We start from the raw sequence: 19,413 nt of genomic DNA, 5'->3' as shown, positions 1-19,413 counted from the left end.
GGCTTAAAAGATTTGATTTGTACTACTCATATCACGAAGGTGCATCTTCTTTTCGGTAGCTCATCACATAAGAACTCCAAAGTTAAGCGTGCTTGATTTGGGGCAATTTTGGGATGGGTGACCTCCTGGGAAGTTTTCCAGGGTGCGTGTGAGTGAGGACGTCCATAAGCACGCTGGAAAGATTCGTCTTGGTACAGTGAGGATAGTCGTCAAATCTGGGGCGTTACAATTGGTATCAGAGCCGACCTCTCTTAGTACGGTGTGGTTCGGGGACGAAGAGGGCGGGGGGTGATCACCGGTGTCATCAGTTGCACGGACAATGAGCGGCTCCTGGCAGGCTTCTAGGTGGAGGGAACATGAATGAACCGCACGGAAATGAGAGGGATTCCGAGACTGTTCAATGTAATGGACTGTACAGTTGAAGAGGGCTTAAAAGATTTGATTTGTACTACTCCTATCACGAAGGTGCATCTTCTTTTCGGTAGCTCATCACATAAGAACTCCAAAGTTAAGCGTGCTTGACTTGGGGCAAATTTGGGATGGGTGACCTCCTGGGAAGTTTCCCAGGGTTCGTGTGGGTGAAGACATAAGCACGCTGGAAAGACTCGTCTTGGTACAGTGAGGACAGTCGTTAAATCTGGGGCGTAACAGTTCCTATGGAGTTGCTCCTGTCCCGGTGTTGTATGACAACATGGGAGCTATAGCTCAAGCAAAGGAGCCAAGGTCTCATCAGAAGTCCAAACATGTATTGAGAAAGTACCACATCCTCCGAGAGATTGTGGAAAGAGGAGATGTCTCGATTGACAAAGTCGGCTCCGCAGATAATGTTGCTGATCCACTAACTAAGCCTTTACCTGGACCATTATTCGAGTAGCATCGCGAATTGATGGGTTTGAAGCATATGGGTAGTTGGCTCTAGTGCAAGTGGGAGATTGTTAGAGTAGGTGCCCGTCGAGCCAAGTGTTGGCCGAGTGTTCACAATGAAACTCTATGTATAAACAATCTTTAATTTAATAATATTTGAAATTATTATTGGCACATCTTTATCTGAATACACATGCTAGTTGCATAGATAAAGCCCTTGAATATACAAATAGTAGAAAGAATATGAGATGCTCATATGATGAGTATCATGAAACTCATATTTGGAATACTGTATATTCTAAACAGTTCCTAGTCGATTCAGCCGCCGCTAAGAAGGATATAGGCTGCTCGAGTTCGAGACTAGTATCTGCGATGTGAGTACCATGTTTCATTGGTAGGGGACATTGTGATGTCCGAGCATGCAGACAGGTGCTCCTGGTAGAGTGAACTGAACAACCCTCCATAAAGGACTTTCCAAGTGGTTCTCACTTATCGAGTGGAAAAGTCCTAGTTTATGGTTGTACACCATTAGTCCTTATGACCCGGGACAACATTGAGACTCTATATACTAGCATTGTACTTTGACTTGTTTACCGACTGATATGGGGTCATCAGGTGGCAAAGTTGGGTGCTTTGTCGAAACATATAGGAGTCGATGCATTGTAGTCGGGGATTCACCGCTTACCTTCGGGTATGGATATCCTATGTGTATGTAGTATGAAATCTCTGATCAGAGTATGGTGGTAATTAAGAAAGGGGTTTCTTAGATTACACCATCGATGCAACTATGACATGACACATAGTATTGATTCATTGACAACTCTCGATATACCAATGGTTGTCGAATCGGTCGGGATATATGAGTTGAATGGACAGTACTGTACGCTAACCATAATTGAATGGTTCTTGCAGGCACTATCATTTGATACCTAGGGAATCATGTAAGCGATGCTGCTAGGCGTTTAACATGATTGGTTGGGTACTATCAGACTTGAGTTCTGACATTTTTGTTAACAAGGAGTTGATAAGTAAGAATGGAGAAATTGGGGTATGCTCATATAAGGGCATGTTTAGTCCGAATTACATGGAGATGTGAAACCACGGCTAGTTGTATCAATGAACCATTGAGGGCCACACAAGTACTAGCTTTCTAGATCCCGTTGAGAAGTAAAAATAGTTCAATGTGCGGCTTATAAAGGAGTTTATAAGCTTGAGGAAAAATAGAAGTATGACTTCTATGAGAGAAATGTAACTTTTAATTTATGAATGTGTTCCTAAATTAAAAGTTGGCCAAATAAATAATGTATTTGAAAATTGTGATTTTCATAAACATTATTATGGACTAAATTAAATTAATTCAAGTGTTGAATTAATTAAACACTATTGGGCCTAGTAGAGTCCAAATAATTAAATTAATTCAAGTGTTGAATTAATTAAATAACATTGGGCCTTGTAGAATCCAATTAGAAATAATTATTAAACTAGTGGACTTGAGTAAAATCAAGTAAACTTTAAATGGTCTCAAATATGTTTGGGACATTTAAATAAAAGTCCATGGGCTTTGTAAATGTTACAAGCTCACTTAAAAAGCATGCTAGGGAGGTGAAGAGTTGGGGATTACTTTTTATTAAAAAATTGCATGGCATGCAAAATGTTGTCTCTACTTTTTCAACACTCAAGAAAAGTCTTCCCTTCCCTCCCACACACACTAGTTGGCCGAAAATCTCAAGAGGATTTCTCCTCATTTTTCTCTCCATTTTTGTTTTTCAATTGTTGAGAAATTCATATACTTCTCAAAGAAAAATCCTCCTATTTTTCTAGTGCAAAATATGAGGGGATCTACCTAGTTGGTGGTGGGCTTGATATCGAAGGAAGGACAAGGAGAGCTTGTAGATTTGTCTTGCCTTAAAGAGCCAAGTTGTTTACAACTTGGTTGGAGCCATTACATCAATCCTTGTGATTGATAAGTATAATTTCTCAACACCCTATGTATGACATTTTGTGTTTTGTATTTGCTACACACTAGTACATGGTGTTCGAATTTTTCAAGATTTTTCTTCTAATATTTTTCGGTTTTCATGAGATGAAAAACATTTTGAGCTTCCGTTGCGATTTCGAACACCTAAAATCGATCCCCTTTCAGCATTCTGATTTTCCAATCATCAAATTCTTCTCTGGAGAACATAGGAATTTTGTTGAATGAATTCATGCTAGCAAGTTTATAGATCAAAAGTATTCAAGAACAAGATTCAACCGCTCTGATACCACTTGATAGGATCGATTAACGAATCAAGAGTGTTTAGAAGGGGGGTTGAATAAACACTCACAATTAAAACTGATCTTTTCGAATTTCTAGTTCAGTTTGGTGACAAACTGATTCTCGAAATCTTGCTGGTCAATAACAATCAGTTAAACTAAAGTAGTTGCGGAAAGTTACTGACTGAAAGATAGAATACAAAACTGAAATAAAATACACAAGGATTGTTTCTGGATGTTCGGAGATTTCAATTACTCCTACGCCACCCCTTCTATCTCAAGGATAGGATTTTCACTAAAAGACTTTGATCGAATACAAGATTTGTACTGACCCACTTCAGTTTGGACTTATCACTGCCAAAAGCTGAAACTCTTAGTATTACAAAATGTTCTCAGTGCGTAACTGATCTTAGCACTATCGAATTTAACGATTATTACAAAGTGCTAGTGAGCTCAAATTGTAGCCTTGACTGCTACGAATACACCAAGTAAGAGTGAGCTAAGATTTTGGCAGAGTAAAAGCAAGCTTTGAATAGAGTGATCGTCTTTTTTCTTTAGCTGTTCTTCTGTCATATTTATAAGCTTCCCTTCCATCGGTAACTTGAGATATATTTGAATCTTTGTATCCGTTGATTGCCACTTCATTATTTCTTGGGCATTGTTTGCTTCATTTATTGTAATGCGGCGTCTTAACTGCTTTAGCCGAAATGCGTTGTTCTAAGCTGTATTGATTGAAGTGCGGCGTTTCATATTCAGTTGCAGTCTTCTATGTCTCTTTGTCAGTTGAATGTTCTTTCCCGAGACATGTTCAGTTGAAGGATGCTTAACTTAAAAGCATACGGCTGAATGTATCAACTGATCGGTTTCCAACTGATCAATTTTCTTTATTAGATCAGCTGATTTCAGTTGTTAAGTCCAGTTGCTGAATATAATTGCGCGTATCAGTTGGTTCATATTTTGTCAAACGCCGGAATTTAGTTTCCAACACTTGGTTTGCTAGAGAAAGTTGTAGGACCAGAAACATGAAAGCTGCACAGTTTGAGTCTCATGTAGCTGTTGTCATGGTTTTGATGTTTTGAGGCTTGGGCGCTGGGCCTGAGTTAAAAAGGGCTTAACCATGGTCTTAAGTTATGTCTAAGGGTCGAGTCTAGGGCCTGGGTGTGGTTCGGTTGACGTCGGTTTAAGTGTGGAGTCGTTAGAAGCGCATATAGGTCGTAGAGCGTTGCCTTGGAACAGCTTTGTTTTCTATGGATCGTAGGTTGTGTTAAGCTGGTTCGATTATGGGTTGGGGCTGGTTAGGATCTTGGACAGTGGTTTAGGATGTCGTATAAGCATGGTTCGAGTTCCGAGTCATTCGGTAAGTCGTATGCTATTTTAATTAATTCAGGAGTCGCATGTGCACGTTTGGGCTTTTGTGCTAAGTTTAGTTAATTATATTTTAAGGTTATGGCAGCAAGTCCAGGGTGTTCCAACAAAATCCACGATGTTCGAAAATATGTATCACGTGTAAAATAATTATTTTTGAGCTATGAGATTTGTCTTGTGGCCAATTATGTTACGGAGTCATTAGACTCACTAGACTTGATCCATGCAGATGATGTAGTTTAAGCAGGTGACCAATGAGCACGCTCGGGCCAGTGGCAGGGCAAACCCGAGAACCTTGTAGTTTAAGTTAGATTTTTACGCACGTTTTTTAACTATTTACTCTAACTTTTGATTTATTAGGATTGGTTATAAGAAAAAAAAATTAAATTTATAATTTTGTTAGACTATTAGTATTTTTTTGGGATTTTGGATTAATTGGATATAGGTGATTTATTTTAAATGATAGAGTTTTAATATTAATATTATTATAGTATGAGTGGTGACCGTTAATTTATTTTAAGAGCTATAATTTTAATAAATTATTTAATAAGAAAATTTTAAATATTTCCACAAATGTTAAAATATTAGTATTTTATGATACGGTTCATCACAAGATGAGTGTCCAAATATATTATTTGAACGTCAAAATAAACATTTTAAAACTTTCGCTGCGTTTTGGACACGAGAAAATCGATTTCCCTACATATTACACAAATACGCCACCAAATCTTGCTACTAACTCATACAAACTTGTTAAGATTATATAGTCTAAAATATATCTTAATCTTTGAAGTAGGAAGTTTATTAATGTGAATATTCAAATAAACGAATGTAAAAATTGCCAAACCGATTCTTTAAAATAATTAATTAATAAACGATCGAATCCATTCCTTTTTTGATTGTCACATTTGCCATAATACATTATTAAACTGTTAATTGTATCACTAGCTAGCGTGATCTATTAATTATTTGAATTTTTCAGAAATCCAAATTTTAAACGCAAAATTCATGTTTTTAACAATTATAAAACTCCATTACCTAATTCATCTTCGTAAATATATACAACATAATGTAAGAAAATAAAAAATCAAATATATTAAATATTTCCTACCTATTTTCTTAATTTCCATTTATTTCTTCATATGAAAATCAAATTTGAAGAATATGGGGGTTTCTTTATGGCTCGAGAGTGGCATTGTGGTCTGAAGTAGATGGAAGCAGGCGCTGTGTAATCCATCCTTTATCTTTTGATGGTCTTGGATTCTTGTAAATTGCATAGAGAAACAACTGCAGGGCTCCAAGTAAAAATCCAATCACATTTGGTACCTAATTCATTTGATTCAATCCCATGTATTTAATAATCAGAAATATGTAATATTTTATAAATATAAAGTAAAAATTGATATTTTTAATGTCACCTAATCAAAAAATTTCATATGTTATAAAATAAAAGGAAAGAAAAGGAAATACTTTTAAGAAAATATACATTGAAAGAAAAAATAATTACTTCTTTAGTATATTTATTTTGATTTTATTTAGACATAATTACATATATTAAAAACCAGAATTGTCAAAATTGATCAGTAGGACGGACCAGCCCACAACCCGTCCCAACCTGCTATTTGGCATGGCGAGGTAGGTCGACCCTTCATTTGGGCTTGTTGGGATATTACCAACTCAACCTCCTATTTGGCAGGGTTGGACTGGTCAATCCGTCAATTTTTAGTTATATTTGACGGTTGGACGTGTTAACCAACAACTCGTCAAAACCAACCATTTGGCAGGCCGAGGTGGGCTACCCATTATTTGGATGGGCTAGAAAATTGACAAATCAATCGGTCTGTTTGGTTGAACGAGATAACTCGACGAGCCTTACCTATACGACAAATTATTAAAAGCTATCAAATTTAATTAGGTCAGTAAGGAAAAAGATTGAGGAGCACAACACCTTGAAAAAATCACATCGTACTATATATGTAAGGAAGAAAAACCTGATATATTTATCAAGCCATATGTGTCCGTCCTGCCATAGGTCAATGAGATTGTACGATTGATAAAATAGCCTCTCAATAGATTTTATGATTATCTTTGTCCAAATATACGGGGGTCACCTTTGACTCCTCATAATTTTTTTTTTTGTGAATCAATGATAATCATTGAATCTAACTCGAGTAGGTAATATTATTGATGTTAAAGTAGGTGTTCAACGAATCAATTTTTGACTTGAGTTTTATTGACTCTAATGTACAAACAATCTTTATTTTATTAATAGTTTACGATTTTATCCAATTATGACATTTATTTTACTTATATATCCATGAAAGCTAGATTGATAAAGACCTTGAATATATTATATGTATCATTAGGTTTGTCTCTCAACATAAGATCATGAAGCTCATTAGGAAGCATATTGTATATTCTAAACAGCTTCCTAATCCATTTCATTTCAAAAAAACAGGTTCCTAATCGATTCAACCACCTAAAATAAGGATAAAAAATGTCGATTTAGGTTGAGACTAGCATCTGTGATATAAACGAGATGTTTCATTAGTAAAGACATGAAGATGTCTATTCGTACAAGTGGGTGATCATTTGATGATGCATTCAACAACTATCGATCGCACTATCCAAGTGAATAACACTAATCTAGTAAAATAGTATGTGGTTATGGTTGTAAATTATTAATGTTTTAACCCGGGACAACGTAGAGGATCTATGTGCTGACATGCACTTTGATTCATTACCGACTCCATTAAGAGTCATCAGGTGGCGATGTTGGGTGTTATTTCAAAATACGTAAGAGCCAATGCATTATAGTCAAGGATTCACCGCTCGTCTACGGGTGAAAATATTATATGTGATTTTATGAGTTTATAAGTTGATTCCATATAATGAAAGATGCGGAAGTTAACTTAATAGTTAATTAAGTTAAGAGAGTGGAATATCTGTTTTAGTGAAGGAGTTCACAAAATTTCCATCTGCCAAAAATCGATTAGTGGAAAATTTTGTCCTTTGAAATTTTTATTTTTCATTAAGTGAACGAAATTTATATCATCGATACATCGGCATTTTGATCGTTGATCGTAGTTAATAATGAATTAGTTATGCATAGTATTTTAAAAAGTAGAAAATATATCTATAAGAGATTTTAAATAATGGAATTACTATATCCTGATTCAAGTAGGATTCTTGATTAGATCAGGAATTAAAATTTATAAATATTTTATTAAGAGTTTTATTAAATAACACAACTCTTTGCAAACAAAATTTCTCCATAAAATTTCTCTCTCTCTCTGCCCCTAAGAAAATTTCGTCCAGTCCTGTTTTTGATGGAGAAAATTTTCGACCGCTTTTTTTGTAATGCCCGAGATTTTATCCTGTTAATCCGAGATTATTAATTGATGAATTAATGTAATTATAAAAGGACCACACCGAGACAAGAAATTGGGAAGCATGGTATACTGTGAGTATTATTCCAGCGAACTTCGCGCACATGCGCGGCGGAGAGGCGCGCATATACGCGAGTAGCAAGTGCAGAGGCAGAAGACCTCGCGCATATGCGCGAGCATGTTAAATATTCAAGTGCCGAGACAGTAAGTCTCGCGCATATGCGCGAGGACAGGGCGCGCATATGAATTGTTATGCGTCGAGACAGTCAGTCTCGCGCATATGTGCTATTGAGGGACGCGCATATGCGCGAGACGTGCAGTATGAAAAACAAGCCACTTGTTCTTGCCATGCATATAAGAGATAAACAATTATCATTCTTCCTTCAGAATTTTCAAAAAGAAAGGAACCGAGACTCCATTTCAGAATTCTCAAGCTTCTTTACATTTTTGAATTTGATTTGCACAAGATCCGACCGTCCGATTTTCAATCTGAGTTTAGTATTGTGTTTCTTTCATCAAAGACTTCAAAAAGACGTAAGTTTTACTATTTTCTTTTATGGTTGGAAAACTTGATGTTGGGAGAATCATAATTTGATCTATATTATGTGTTCTTGAAATTGTGATAATTGTGTAATCGAAACCGAATCGAGGAACGGACACCGTATGAAATTGTTATCATTTTCCAGATTTGATTTGATTGAGATTATACAGATTTTGAGAATATCAGCTTATGTTTGTTATGATTATGAGTTGTTGAGATTGGTATCTATTGATATTGTATTGCCAGTATTTCGAGATTGCGCCGTTATGCCGTCGAAACAGAGTTAGATTGAGATTGATCAAATCATGTCTTGAATTGAGTTATATATTGATGTTGTACTTCTCGAGTGTCATTCCAGATTGATATTGAATATTTCCAAGACAAAACAAAGCCAAACCACGAGAAAGGAAAGGTGTAAATCAATGTTAAACCGGGAAGATACAACTCGAGTAAGAGATAGCTTGAGTTTCCCAAAATCACATATTTTCTTGTAATTGCTTTGATGTATTTCCAATTCTTGAGATTGATATGCTTAGTCTATTGAGTTATAGCAAAGCATGCATAGAGTCTTTGGCAGATGTGCCATGTCTTTGGCAGAGGTGCCAAGTCACTGGACATTTGGTTTATATCGATGTGCTTAGGAGTAGATCGACTCCTATTGTAGAGATTCGATATAGAAGGTCAAAGTTTGGGAATAAGAACGTACAACCATCTAGCTGGGAAGAGTAGGTGGGAGACTGTTGCGTTCTTATTCGGACCGGGATCCCTAGATAAGAGTCGAGTCAGAAATTAAGAGTCAAAGAGTTTGATTTACAACTTTATATCGATTCGTGTTTTTCATATTAGGATACATGCTATTGATTACTGTTCTATGCTTTTATATATGTTTATATGAAAGCCATGTATACGTTGTTTGTACTGGGAATATATTTCTCACCGGAGTTATCCGGCTGTTGTTGTGTTTGTATCTGTGCATGATAACAGGTAGGACATGATCAGGGTCGAGAAGAGGATGAGAAATTGAGATTAGAGTGGAGATCCGGATCTAGAAGTAGAGTTGATTTTCATCACTTGATATGGTGGTTGAAACCTAGTTTGTATGATTGTAGTTTGAACAAATTTTGTATCTTGAATCATTTGGTAGATATTACATTTGATCTTGATGTTTAAATAGAATAAAATAAGATTGATTATCACATGTTGTTACAATTGTACACTTGTCTATTTTTAAAAAAATCGACCTAGATTATTTATTTGATCCCTTTAATCCCAAAGATGATTTAAGAAAATGAGTTAGCATCCGGGTCCCCACAACAGGTGGTATCAGAGCTGTATGTCCCTTAGACTGGGATAGAAGCGAGTGAGTGGGGTAGATTGAGTTTTATTTCATGCTAGCATCACAGCATGTTTTATTGCTTTTGAAAATACATGTTTACCTGATTATCTGATCTGATTGGAAACGTGTATTATTGACAAATGAATCAGAACCAATTCTTGATCAGAGGTATGATGATTAGTAGAGGACTGAGACAGATTTGTTAAATTTGGTTACTAACCCTTTTGATAATCACATAAGCCTCCTCGAAGAATCCCAGAACAGGGTAGTACTTCTACTAATCCAATGGATGTTACAGCGACACCCATGGAAACACTGCTGAAGAGATTTCAGTCGTTCAAACCGCCAACCTTGAAGGGCACTGAGAATTCTATTGACTGTGAGAGTTGGCTTGATGATATTGAAATGCTGTTTGACTCACTTGATTACACAGATGAACGAAGAGTTAGACTGATTGGGCATCAACTACACGATGTTGCAAAAAGCTGGTGGCTCTCGACTAAAAGACCGTTGGAGCATCAAGGTACAATTATTACTTAGAATATCTTTAAAACAGAGTTCTATCAACGATTCTTCCCAGTATCGTACAGAAAAGACAAGGGTGCATAGTTTGCTAATCTGAGACAGGGTCATCTGAATATTGAAGAATATGTGGTCAAATTCTCTACCTAGCTACGATTTGCTCCTCATGTTGCTGAGAATGATGAAGCAGTGGCTGATCAGTTCATTAATGGGCTGAACCCGAGATCTTTACGCTGATAAATGCAGGGCGACCAAATAAATTTGCTGATGCTTTGAATAGAGCAAAAGGAGTGGAAGCGGGCCTGATCAGGCAGAAAGGAGCTTCGTATGTTGCTCCATCACCGAAACAGCAACAACCCTCAGCTCAGTTCCACCCACCCCCTCCCAGATTTGATAGTGGTGGTAGCAGCAATGGAAAGAAAGATAATCTGAAAGCTCGAGGGAAACAGTTTAAGAGGTCTGGTAGTAGTTCATCTAGTTCCAGTGGTTCACGACAGAACCAGAGTTACACAGGGGTCTATTGCAGAACTTGGGGAGGAAGACATCCCACAGAGCAATGCCAAGGAGTGTTTGGTAGTTGCAATATCTGTCGACAGCAAGGACATTTTGCCAGAGTCTGTCCACAGCGAGGTTCTCAACGATCCTAGGGAGCAAAATCATCTGGATTAGTTGCTCAGACTAATAGACGATCATCTGCTGTTCACTCTTTTCAGCCACCTACTACTCAGTCACAGCCGAGGCCAGGAGGAAGCCAGACTGTTAGCCAGCCTCTGAGACAGCAGGCCAGAGTGTTTGCATTGACTGAAGAACAGGCACAGGAAACACCTGATGATATTATTGCAGGTAACTGTTCTCTTTGTGGTTATCCTGCTTATGTATTGATTGATACCGGTGCATCTCATACTTTTATATCTGAGCGATTTGCATTGATTCATGATTTGCCTGTTGAGTCATTATCTACTGTAGTATTTGTCTCTTCACCTTTGGGGAGAGGTCTTATATCAGTGAAGTCTGTTTAACATTGTATACTGCAGTATGATGGGAATGAGATTGAGTTAGATTCTATTATACTTGATTTGTTTGATTTTGACTGCATTATCGGTATTGTTATGCTGACCAAGTACAGAGCTACCGTAGATTGTTTCCAGAAAATTGTAAAATTCAGACCTGAGATGGCTGATGAAAGGAAATTTTACGATAAAGGTTCCAGAGATCGAATTCCTTTGATATCTGTTTTGTCCATGACTCGATTATTACAGAAAGGAGCAGAGGGATTCCTTGTGTATTCAGTAGATGTACTGAAATCGAGTCCGTCATTGGCAGATTTGCCAGTGGTATGTGAGTTTGCTGATGTATTTTCAGATGAGATTCCGGGTTTGCCTCCAATCCGAGAAATAGATTTCAGCATCGAATTGATACCAGGTACAGTAACCATTTCTAAAATTCCATACAGAATGGCACCGATTGAACTGAAAGGATTGAAAGAGCAGCTAGAAGATTTACTAGCCAAGGGTTACATTAGACCGAGTGTTTCTCCTTGGGATGCTCCAGTACTGTTTTCCAGGAAGAAGATCGATCTGAGATCTGGATATCATCAGTTGAGAGTCAGAGATTCTGATATCTCGAAGACAGCTTTCAGAACCAGGTATGGCCATTATGAGTTTATAGTCATGCCGTTTGGTTTAATGAATGCTCCAGCTGTATTTATGGGATTGATGAACCGTATATTTCAGAAATATCTTGATGATTTCGTGATTATCTTTATTGATGATATTCTGATTTATTCAAAGAATATGATTGATCATGCTGAGCATTTAAGAACTGTATTGAAAATTCTGAGAACTGAGAAATTGTATGCAAAGCTGTCTAAATGTGAATTTTGGCTGAGACAAGTTGTATTTTTGGAAACATTATATCTGAAAATGGTATTTCTGTTGATCTTAGCAAAGTTGAGGCTGTGATCAGTTGGCCTAGACCGACATCAGTGCCAGAGATACGCAGTTTTATGGGTTTAGCTGGCTATTATCGTCGATTTATTAAAGATTTTTCCAGTATTGCTAAGCTGATTACCCAGCTGACTCAGAAGAATGCCCCTTTTGTTTGGTCAGAGGCTTGTGAATCTAGTTTTCTGGAATTGAAGAAGAGATTAACCAATGTTCCGCTGTTGACTATCCCGTCAGGTACTGGTGATTTTGTTGTTTATTGTGATGATTCTCACAGAGGAATATGTTGTGTTTTGATGCAGCGAGGACATGTTATTGCCTATGGCTCCAGACAATTGAAACCACATGAGACTCGCTACCCGATTCATGATCTTGAATTGGCTGCCATCGTATTTGCATTGAAGATCTAGAGACACTATTTATATGGTGAGAAATTTGAGATTTATTCTGATCACAAGAGTTTGAAATATCTATTTTCACAGTCAGAATTGAATATGAGACAACGTAGATGGCTTGATTTATGGAAAGATTTTGATTGTGAAATCAAATATTATCCGGGGAAGTCAAATGCAGCAGCTGATGCACTTGTCTTTCTGGATTAATATTTGAGACAGATTGTCAACCTCTGAGACTTTATGCTATTCAAGTTGAACCAGAGTTGATTTTTCGAATTAAAGAAGCACAGAAAGTTGATCAGAATGTTCAGAACTCGATTGCGATGGTCAGATCGGGGCATCGATTAGAATATCAGGTTCGTGATGATCTGTTATATGTGAATAATTGTCTTGTTGTGCAAGATGTTTCAGGTTTGAAACAGCAGATTTTGACAGAAGCGCACTGTAGTCGTTTTCGCATTCATCCTGGTGGCAGAAGGATGCACAATCATCTAAAGAAACAGTTTTGGTGGAAATAGATGAAATCAGATATTGCAGAGTTTGTATCTAGATGTTTGAATTTCCAACAGGAGAAAGCAGAAAGGAAGAAACCAGGAGGTTTGTTGCATAGCTTATCTATTCCAGAATAGAAATGGGATCACATTTCCATGGATTTTGTTACGAAGCTACCACGATCCTCCCGAGGTTGCGATGCAATTTGGGTCGTTATTGACAGGTTGACCAAATCAGCATGTTTTATTCCTTACAGAATGACGTACAGACATGACCAGATGGCAGAGATTTATGTCAAAGAAGTGGTCAGATTGCATGGTGTGCCGAAGTATATAGTATCAGATCGTGATCCTCGATTTACTTCACACTTTTGGCACAGTTTGCAACAAGCTCTAGGTACGAAATTGCATTTGAGTACTGCATATCATCCTCAGATAGACGGACAGTCAGAGCGGACTATCCAAACATTGGAAGATATGCTGGGAGCTGTAGTGCCAGACGTTGGCGCTAGTTGGCAAGATTCTTTGTCACTCATTGAATTTTCGTAAAACAACAGCTATCAGATGAGTATAGAGATGGCTCCGTTTGAAGCGTTGTATGGCAACAAGTGCAGATCCCCTCTCTATTGGGATGAGATATCTGAAGTACCTGAACTTGGACCTGATATGATTCGAGATATGACTGAGAAAGTGAAGCTGATTCAGCAGAGAATAAAACAGCCCAGGATAGACAGGCCAAATATGCAGATATTCGATGTCAACCGTTAGAATTTGAGCAAGGAGATAGAGTATTTCTAAAGATTTCTCCTTTCAGAGGAATTGTCAGATTTGGCAAACGAGGGAAATTATCTCCACACTATATTGGGCCAAATGAGATTCTGGAAAAGATAGGTACTCGTGCCTATCGACTCGCTATTCCTCCTTCTCTATCTAGTATACATGATGTCTTTCATGTGTCTATGCTGTGAAAATATCTTCCTGATGCTTCTCATGTTCTTCAGCCAGACGAGGCAGAACTTGATGAAACTCTGAGTTATTTTGAAAAACCAATCCAGATTCTAGATCACAAAGAAAAGCAGCTCCGAACGAAGACTATTCCGCTTGTAAAAGTTCAGTGGAGTCGTCATGGCATTGAAGAAGCTACTTGGGAAACTGAATCGGAGATGAAACAGAAATTTTCAGAGTTATTTCATTGAGGTGAGTTTCTTATTTAGCTTCTGTTATATCTGCGTATCTTATATGCTTTGATTGCCTATGATTTCGGGGACGAAATCGTGTCTCAGAGGGGGATAATTGTAATGCCCGAGATTTTATCCTGTTAATCCGAGATTATTAATTGATGAATTGATGTAATATAGAAGGACCACTCCGAGACAAGAAATTGGGAAGCATGGTGTATTGTGAATATTATTCCAGCAGACTTCGCGCACATGCGCGGCGGAGGGGCGCGCATATGCGCGAGTAGCAAGTGCCGAGGCAAAATACCTCACGCATATGCGCGGGCATGATAAATATTCAAGTGCCGAGACAGTAGGTCTCGTGCATATGCGCGAGGACAGGGCGCGTATATGCGCGATCAGTTGAATTGTTATGCGTCGAGACATTAGGTCTCGCGCATATGCGCCATTGAGGGACGCGCATATGCGCGAGACGTGCAGTATGAAAAAAAAGCCACTTGTCCTTGCCATGCATACAAGATCCGACCGTCCGATTTTCAATCTAAGTTTATTATTGTATTTCTCTCATCAAATACTTTAAAAGGACGTAAGTTTTACTACTTTCTTTTATGGTTGGAAAACTTCATGTTGGGGGAATCATAATTTGATCTATATTATGTGTTCCTGAAATTGTGATAATCGTGTAATCGAAACCGGATCGAGGAACGGACACTATATGAAATTGTTATCATTTTCCAGATTTGATTTGATTGAGATTATACAGATTTTGAGAATATCAGCTTATGTTTGTTATGATTATGAGTTGTTGAGATTGGTATCTATTGATATTGTATTACCGGTATTTCGAGATTGCGTCGTTATCCCGTCGAAACAGAATTAGATTGAGATTGATCAAATCCTATCTTGAATTGAGTTGTATATTGATGTTGTACTTCTCGAATGTCATTCCAGATTGGTATTGAAGATTTCAAAGACAAAACAATGCCAAACCCCGAGAAAAGAAAGGTATAAATCAATGTTAAACCGGGAAGATACAACTCGAGTAAAAGATAGCTTGAGTTTCCCAAAATCACATATTTTCTTGTAATTGCTTTGATGTATTTGCAATTCTTGAGATTGATATGCTTAGTCTATTGAATTATAGCAAAGCATGCATAGAGTCTTTCGCAGATGTGCCATGTCTTTGGCAGAGGTGCCAAAGTCACTGGACATTTGGTTTATATCGATGTGCTTAGGAGTTGATCGACTCTTATTGTAGAGATTCGATATAGAAGGCCAAATTCTGGGAATAAATACGTACAACCATCTAGCTGGGAAGAGTAGGTGGGAGACTGTTGCATTCTTATTCGAACCGGGATCCCTAGATAAGAGTCGAGGTGTTTTTCAGATTAAGATACATGATATTGATTACTGTTATATGCTTTTATATATGTTTATATGAAAGGCATGTATACATTGTTTGTACTGGGATTATATTTCTCACCGGAGTTATTCGGCTGTTGTTGTGTTTGTATGTGTGCATGACAACAGGTGGGACAGGATCAGGGTCGAGAAGAGGATGAGAGATTGAGATTAGAGTGGAGATCCGGATCCAGAAGTAGAGTTGATTTTCATCACTTGATATAGTGGTTGAAACCTAGTTTGTATGATTGTAGTTTGAACAAATGTTTTATCTTGAATCATTTGGTAGATATCACATTTGATCTTGATGTTTAAATAGAATAAAATAAGATTGATTATCACATGTTGTTACAATTGTACACTTGTGTATTTAAAAAAAATTCGACATAGATTATTTAATTGATCTCTTTAATCCCAAAGATGATTTAAGAAGATGAGTTAGCATCTGGGTCCCCATATCTTTTCACTATATCGCCATCGGATTTCTGAAATTCCGCTCGGTCCAATCTCGACACAAATTTTGTTTAGATTTCTAGTGCAATCTTGACGAAGAATTCTATTTTTGATTGTGGACTTGATTAGACGATCGAATAAAGGAGTTTATCCGTTCGTAAGTATTTGTAAGAATAGCCATATATGCATAAAACACGGAATATTCGAAGCTAATATTGTATATGCAAAGGTAAGTTAAACTAAACACCATATTAATATTTATTTAAATCATACAATGCCTAAGAAACGTTTTAAACGTCAAAACCAAAAATTTAAACTTCTGCTGCATCTTGGGTATGAGAAAAAGGTATTCCAACAGTGGTATCAGAGCCAATGTTTCTCAATCACATGACTTTTTGTTTAAATCTTGTTGAACAAATTTATGCGCATTCGGCTCGTAACAGTTACGGGATGAACATGTGTGCGTGCTGCAGATTTGGATAGTAGCCACTGCCCAAATTTGTTTTAAAATTAAAAAAAATTTTATTTCGGGAGTTGTTTCGCGCAGAGCAGTGCGCTGCCTGTTCGCAAAACAACTCTGCCTGCCGGAAGCTGCCAAAAGATTTCGGGAAGAGCCGGGCAGCGGGTAGACATAAAGCAAGGATGTCTGAGATGATCTCGAGCGGAACCTGTCCCATGGGCTCGACAAATTTGTATTATATACAATTTTATAATTTTTCAAATTTATGGGCCAAAGTTGAAATTTTATGAAAATTAGATAATTTTGTTAGTGTAAATATTTTTAACAAAATCATGGAATTTTCTTATCAAATAAATAATCTAAAAATGACTTTTATTATTTATGCTAAAATTTGTTTTACAAGAAATTTTATTACCGATAAATTAGATGATTAAATAAAGTTGTTTATTTAATATTCAATTTAATCTTAATTATGATGATTAGTGACATATTTGTAAGATACAAGATTTATTGATAGTATTTGATATTATGGTTTATATAATATTTGATATTATATGGTAAAAAGATGATCGAGAGCCATGACCAATTTTTAGGTTTATGTTATGATATTTTACAAAAAAATTCAAAATATTTGATAATTATTATAAGTGAGCATAGTATGATCATTCCCACCCCTTAAATTTGTTTTCTAATGTATCTTGGAAATTTAATGTAAATATTAGATTTAGTGAGATATCAAGATTAATGATGGATGGCCCAGATCATAAATATTTTTGAATACCGAAGACATGTAAAAAGAATTGGCAGGTTATGTAATATTGCATTTGCATATCTTCATTTACCTAAGTTTTTTTTGGATATGGAATCATATATGGCTCATATAGATCAATCGGCTCTCATTTATCGATCATCTTTTATTATTTATAATGCATGTGATATATTATACATAATATATATGTGTGTTATTATTATATAATAACAAGAGTTATATAAATTCGAAAAACATATATACAAACATGACACAAGATTTTAAAACTAATGATAAGACAAATTTTCAAAATTAAAATATCTCGTTGTGGATAAGATTTAAAATTTAAATCAGGCCCATTAAAAAGAAAATTAACGAAAAGCTGTGACTTCTATTGAAAAACATGATGTGAACTACGTGGTACTCTCATAATTTTGGCTCATATTATTGGGGTATCTCATGACTACTGTCCACTAAAGTTCAACATTCATGAGTCCGTCTTGACGCGTGAAGAGAAAAAGGATCTTATTATTGGGCCCTCATCAAACGTAAGGCAACAATACGTGAGGGTTGTAAGGGGTTATAATTGTGCTTTATTTTTTTAGAAATTATGATTAACTGATATTATTCAATATCATAATTTAGTAATTGAACCTTATGTATTTAATAAGGAAATTGAATTTCCAGTTTTCATCAAACGATGGTGAAAATTTCAAAATAGTGGGAGACAATTTCAAAAGTTCATATTTTATGTCTTATAAAATATTTTAAAATAGTCAGCAATGATTATCTGTTTCATATTCAGTATATTTAATATTTCATCACGTAATCCAATTATGTTATTCTTTATTAAAACAAGCTAACTGAACTCTAATTTTGAAGATCGACTGAGAAAAATTGTTCTGAATTCGAAGAAAATGACATATACATTAATGGTAGTCTTGTTGAATTGGCGAAGTATTCGAGATGGTGGGACATGGTATGCAAGGTAAAGTATAATATGCTCGCTTCTATACAAATGAATTGTGGGGATAGTTTGAGGAAATAATGAATGTTGTTGACATTTGAATGCATATATAAAGTTTAGATGGTGCTGAAACTCGTACAGTGATGCACACTACTTTCAAAGAACTCGTGAATACACGCATGCAAGATGGAGTTCCAACCGATGAGCGTGGTGTACATATGATTGGACTTATTGATAAGGTGGTGGGCCTGGAATTGATGATTTCCAACGAGTTACATGATGACATCATCTTGTTGGCAATCTCTTACTCATATGAATGGGTTCACGATGAACTTCACCATGAATAAATAGAGACTAGCCTTGAAGGGCTACTCAATATTCTTACGACTTATGAGGCCGCCACAAAGAAGGAAAATGATGTTTTCTAAGTGGGCTTTTCATGAGGATAAAAAATGGCCTACAAGGTAAAAAAACGTCATTCCCCTTACAAGAATAACAAGCTCAATAAGATGCAATTCCAAAGGATACTTAATGGACCCAGCCCGATACTCAGAACATGTTTGTTTCACTGCAAAAATTCTAGATATAAGAAAATATGTGGGTCATAAATGTTTTGACAATGATAAGTGAATGTCCAAACGATTTCAACAACAAACTAAACAAAACAAGATACACTAAATCAAGAACACTTGTGACATACTAAGCTATTATATATTTCTCAAAGAATGATGCAGAAGCTAGTGGGAGATGGCATGTTTGAAATTTCATAGATAAACTCTTTTGAAACATGTGAGTCATGTCTGAAAAGAAAGATGACTAAAGCCCCTTTCCCAGGGAAATTGGAACGTGCACATGAACTATTGGAGTTGATCCATACAGATGTATGTGGCCCGCTAAGTGTTAAGACGAGATATGGCTTGTGATACTTCATTAGCTTTATTGATGACTTCTTGAAGTATGTTTATGTGTATCTAATGAAATACAAGTCTGAAGTCTTTGAAAAGTTTGAAGAATTCAGAATTAGTGTAGCTAAACAGTTAAGAAATAATGTTAATACACTTCGATCTGATCGATATGGACAATACTTAAGTACTGAATATCAAG

General features: G+C 36.4%; 1 protein-coding gene across 1 annotated transcript in view; it reads right to left on the bottom strand.

Annotated features, from left to right (window-relative positions):
- Positions 1–5,489: 5,489 nt before the first annotated feature.
- LOC142541640 (bidirectional sugar transporter SWEET17-like) overlaps positions 5,490–19,413 on the bottom strand; it is a 43,281-nt gene continuing 29,357 nt past the window's right edge. The window contains exon 6 of the mRNA XM_075648127.1: positions 5,490–5,811. Coding sequence (XP_075504242.1) covers positions 5,662–5,811 — 150 coding nt within the window. The 3' untranslated portion in view covers positions 5,490–5,661. The remainder of the gene's footprint in view (positions 5,812–19,413) is intronic.

This window comes from Primulina tabacum, chromosome 4 (assembly GCF_025594145.1).
Source record: "Primulina tabacum isolate GXHZ01 chromosome 4, ASM2559414v2, whole genome shotgun sequence".
In the NCBI taxonomy this organism is placed as follows: domain Eukaryota; kingdom Viridiplantae; phylum Streptophyta; class Magnoliopsida; order Lamiales; family Gesneriaceae; genus Primulina; species Primulina tabacum.
Note: the sequence above shows the minus strand (reverse complement) of the source record. Positions and strands in the feature narration are given on the sequence as shown.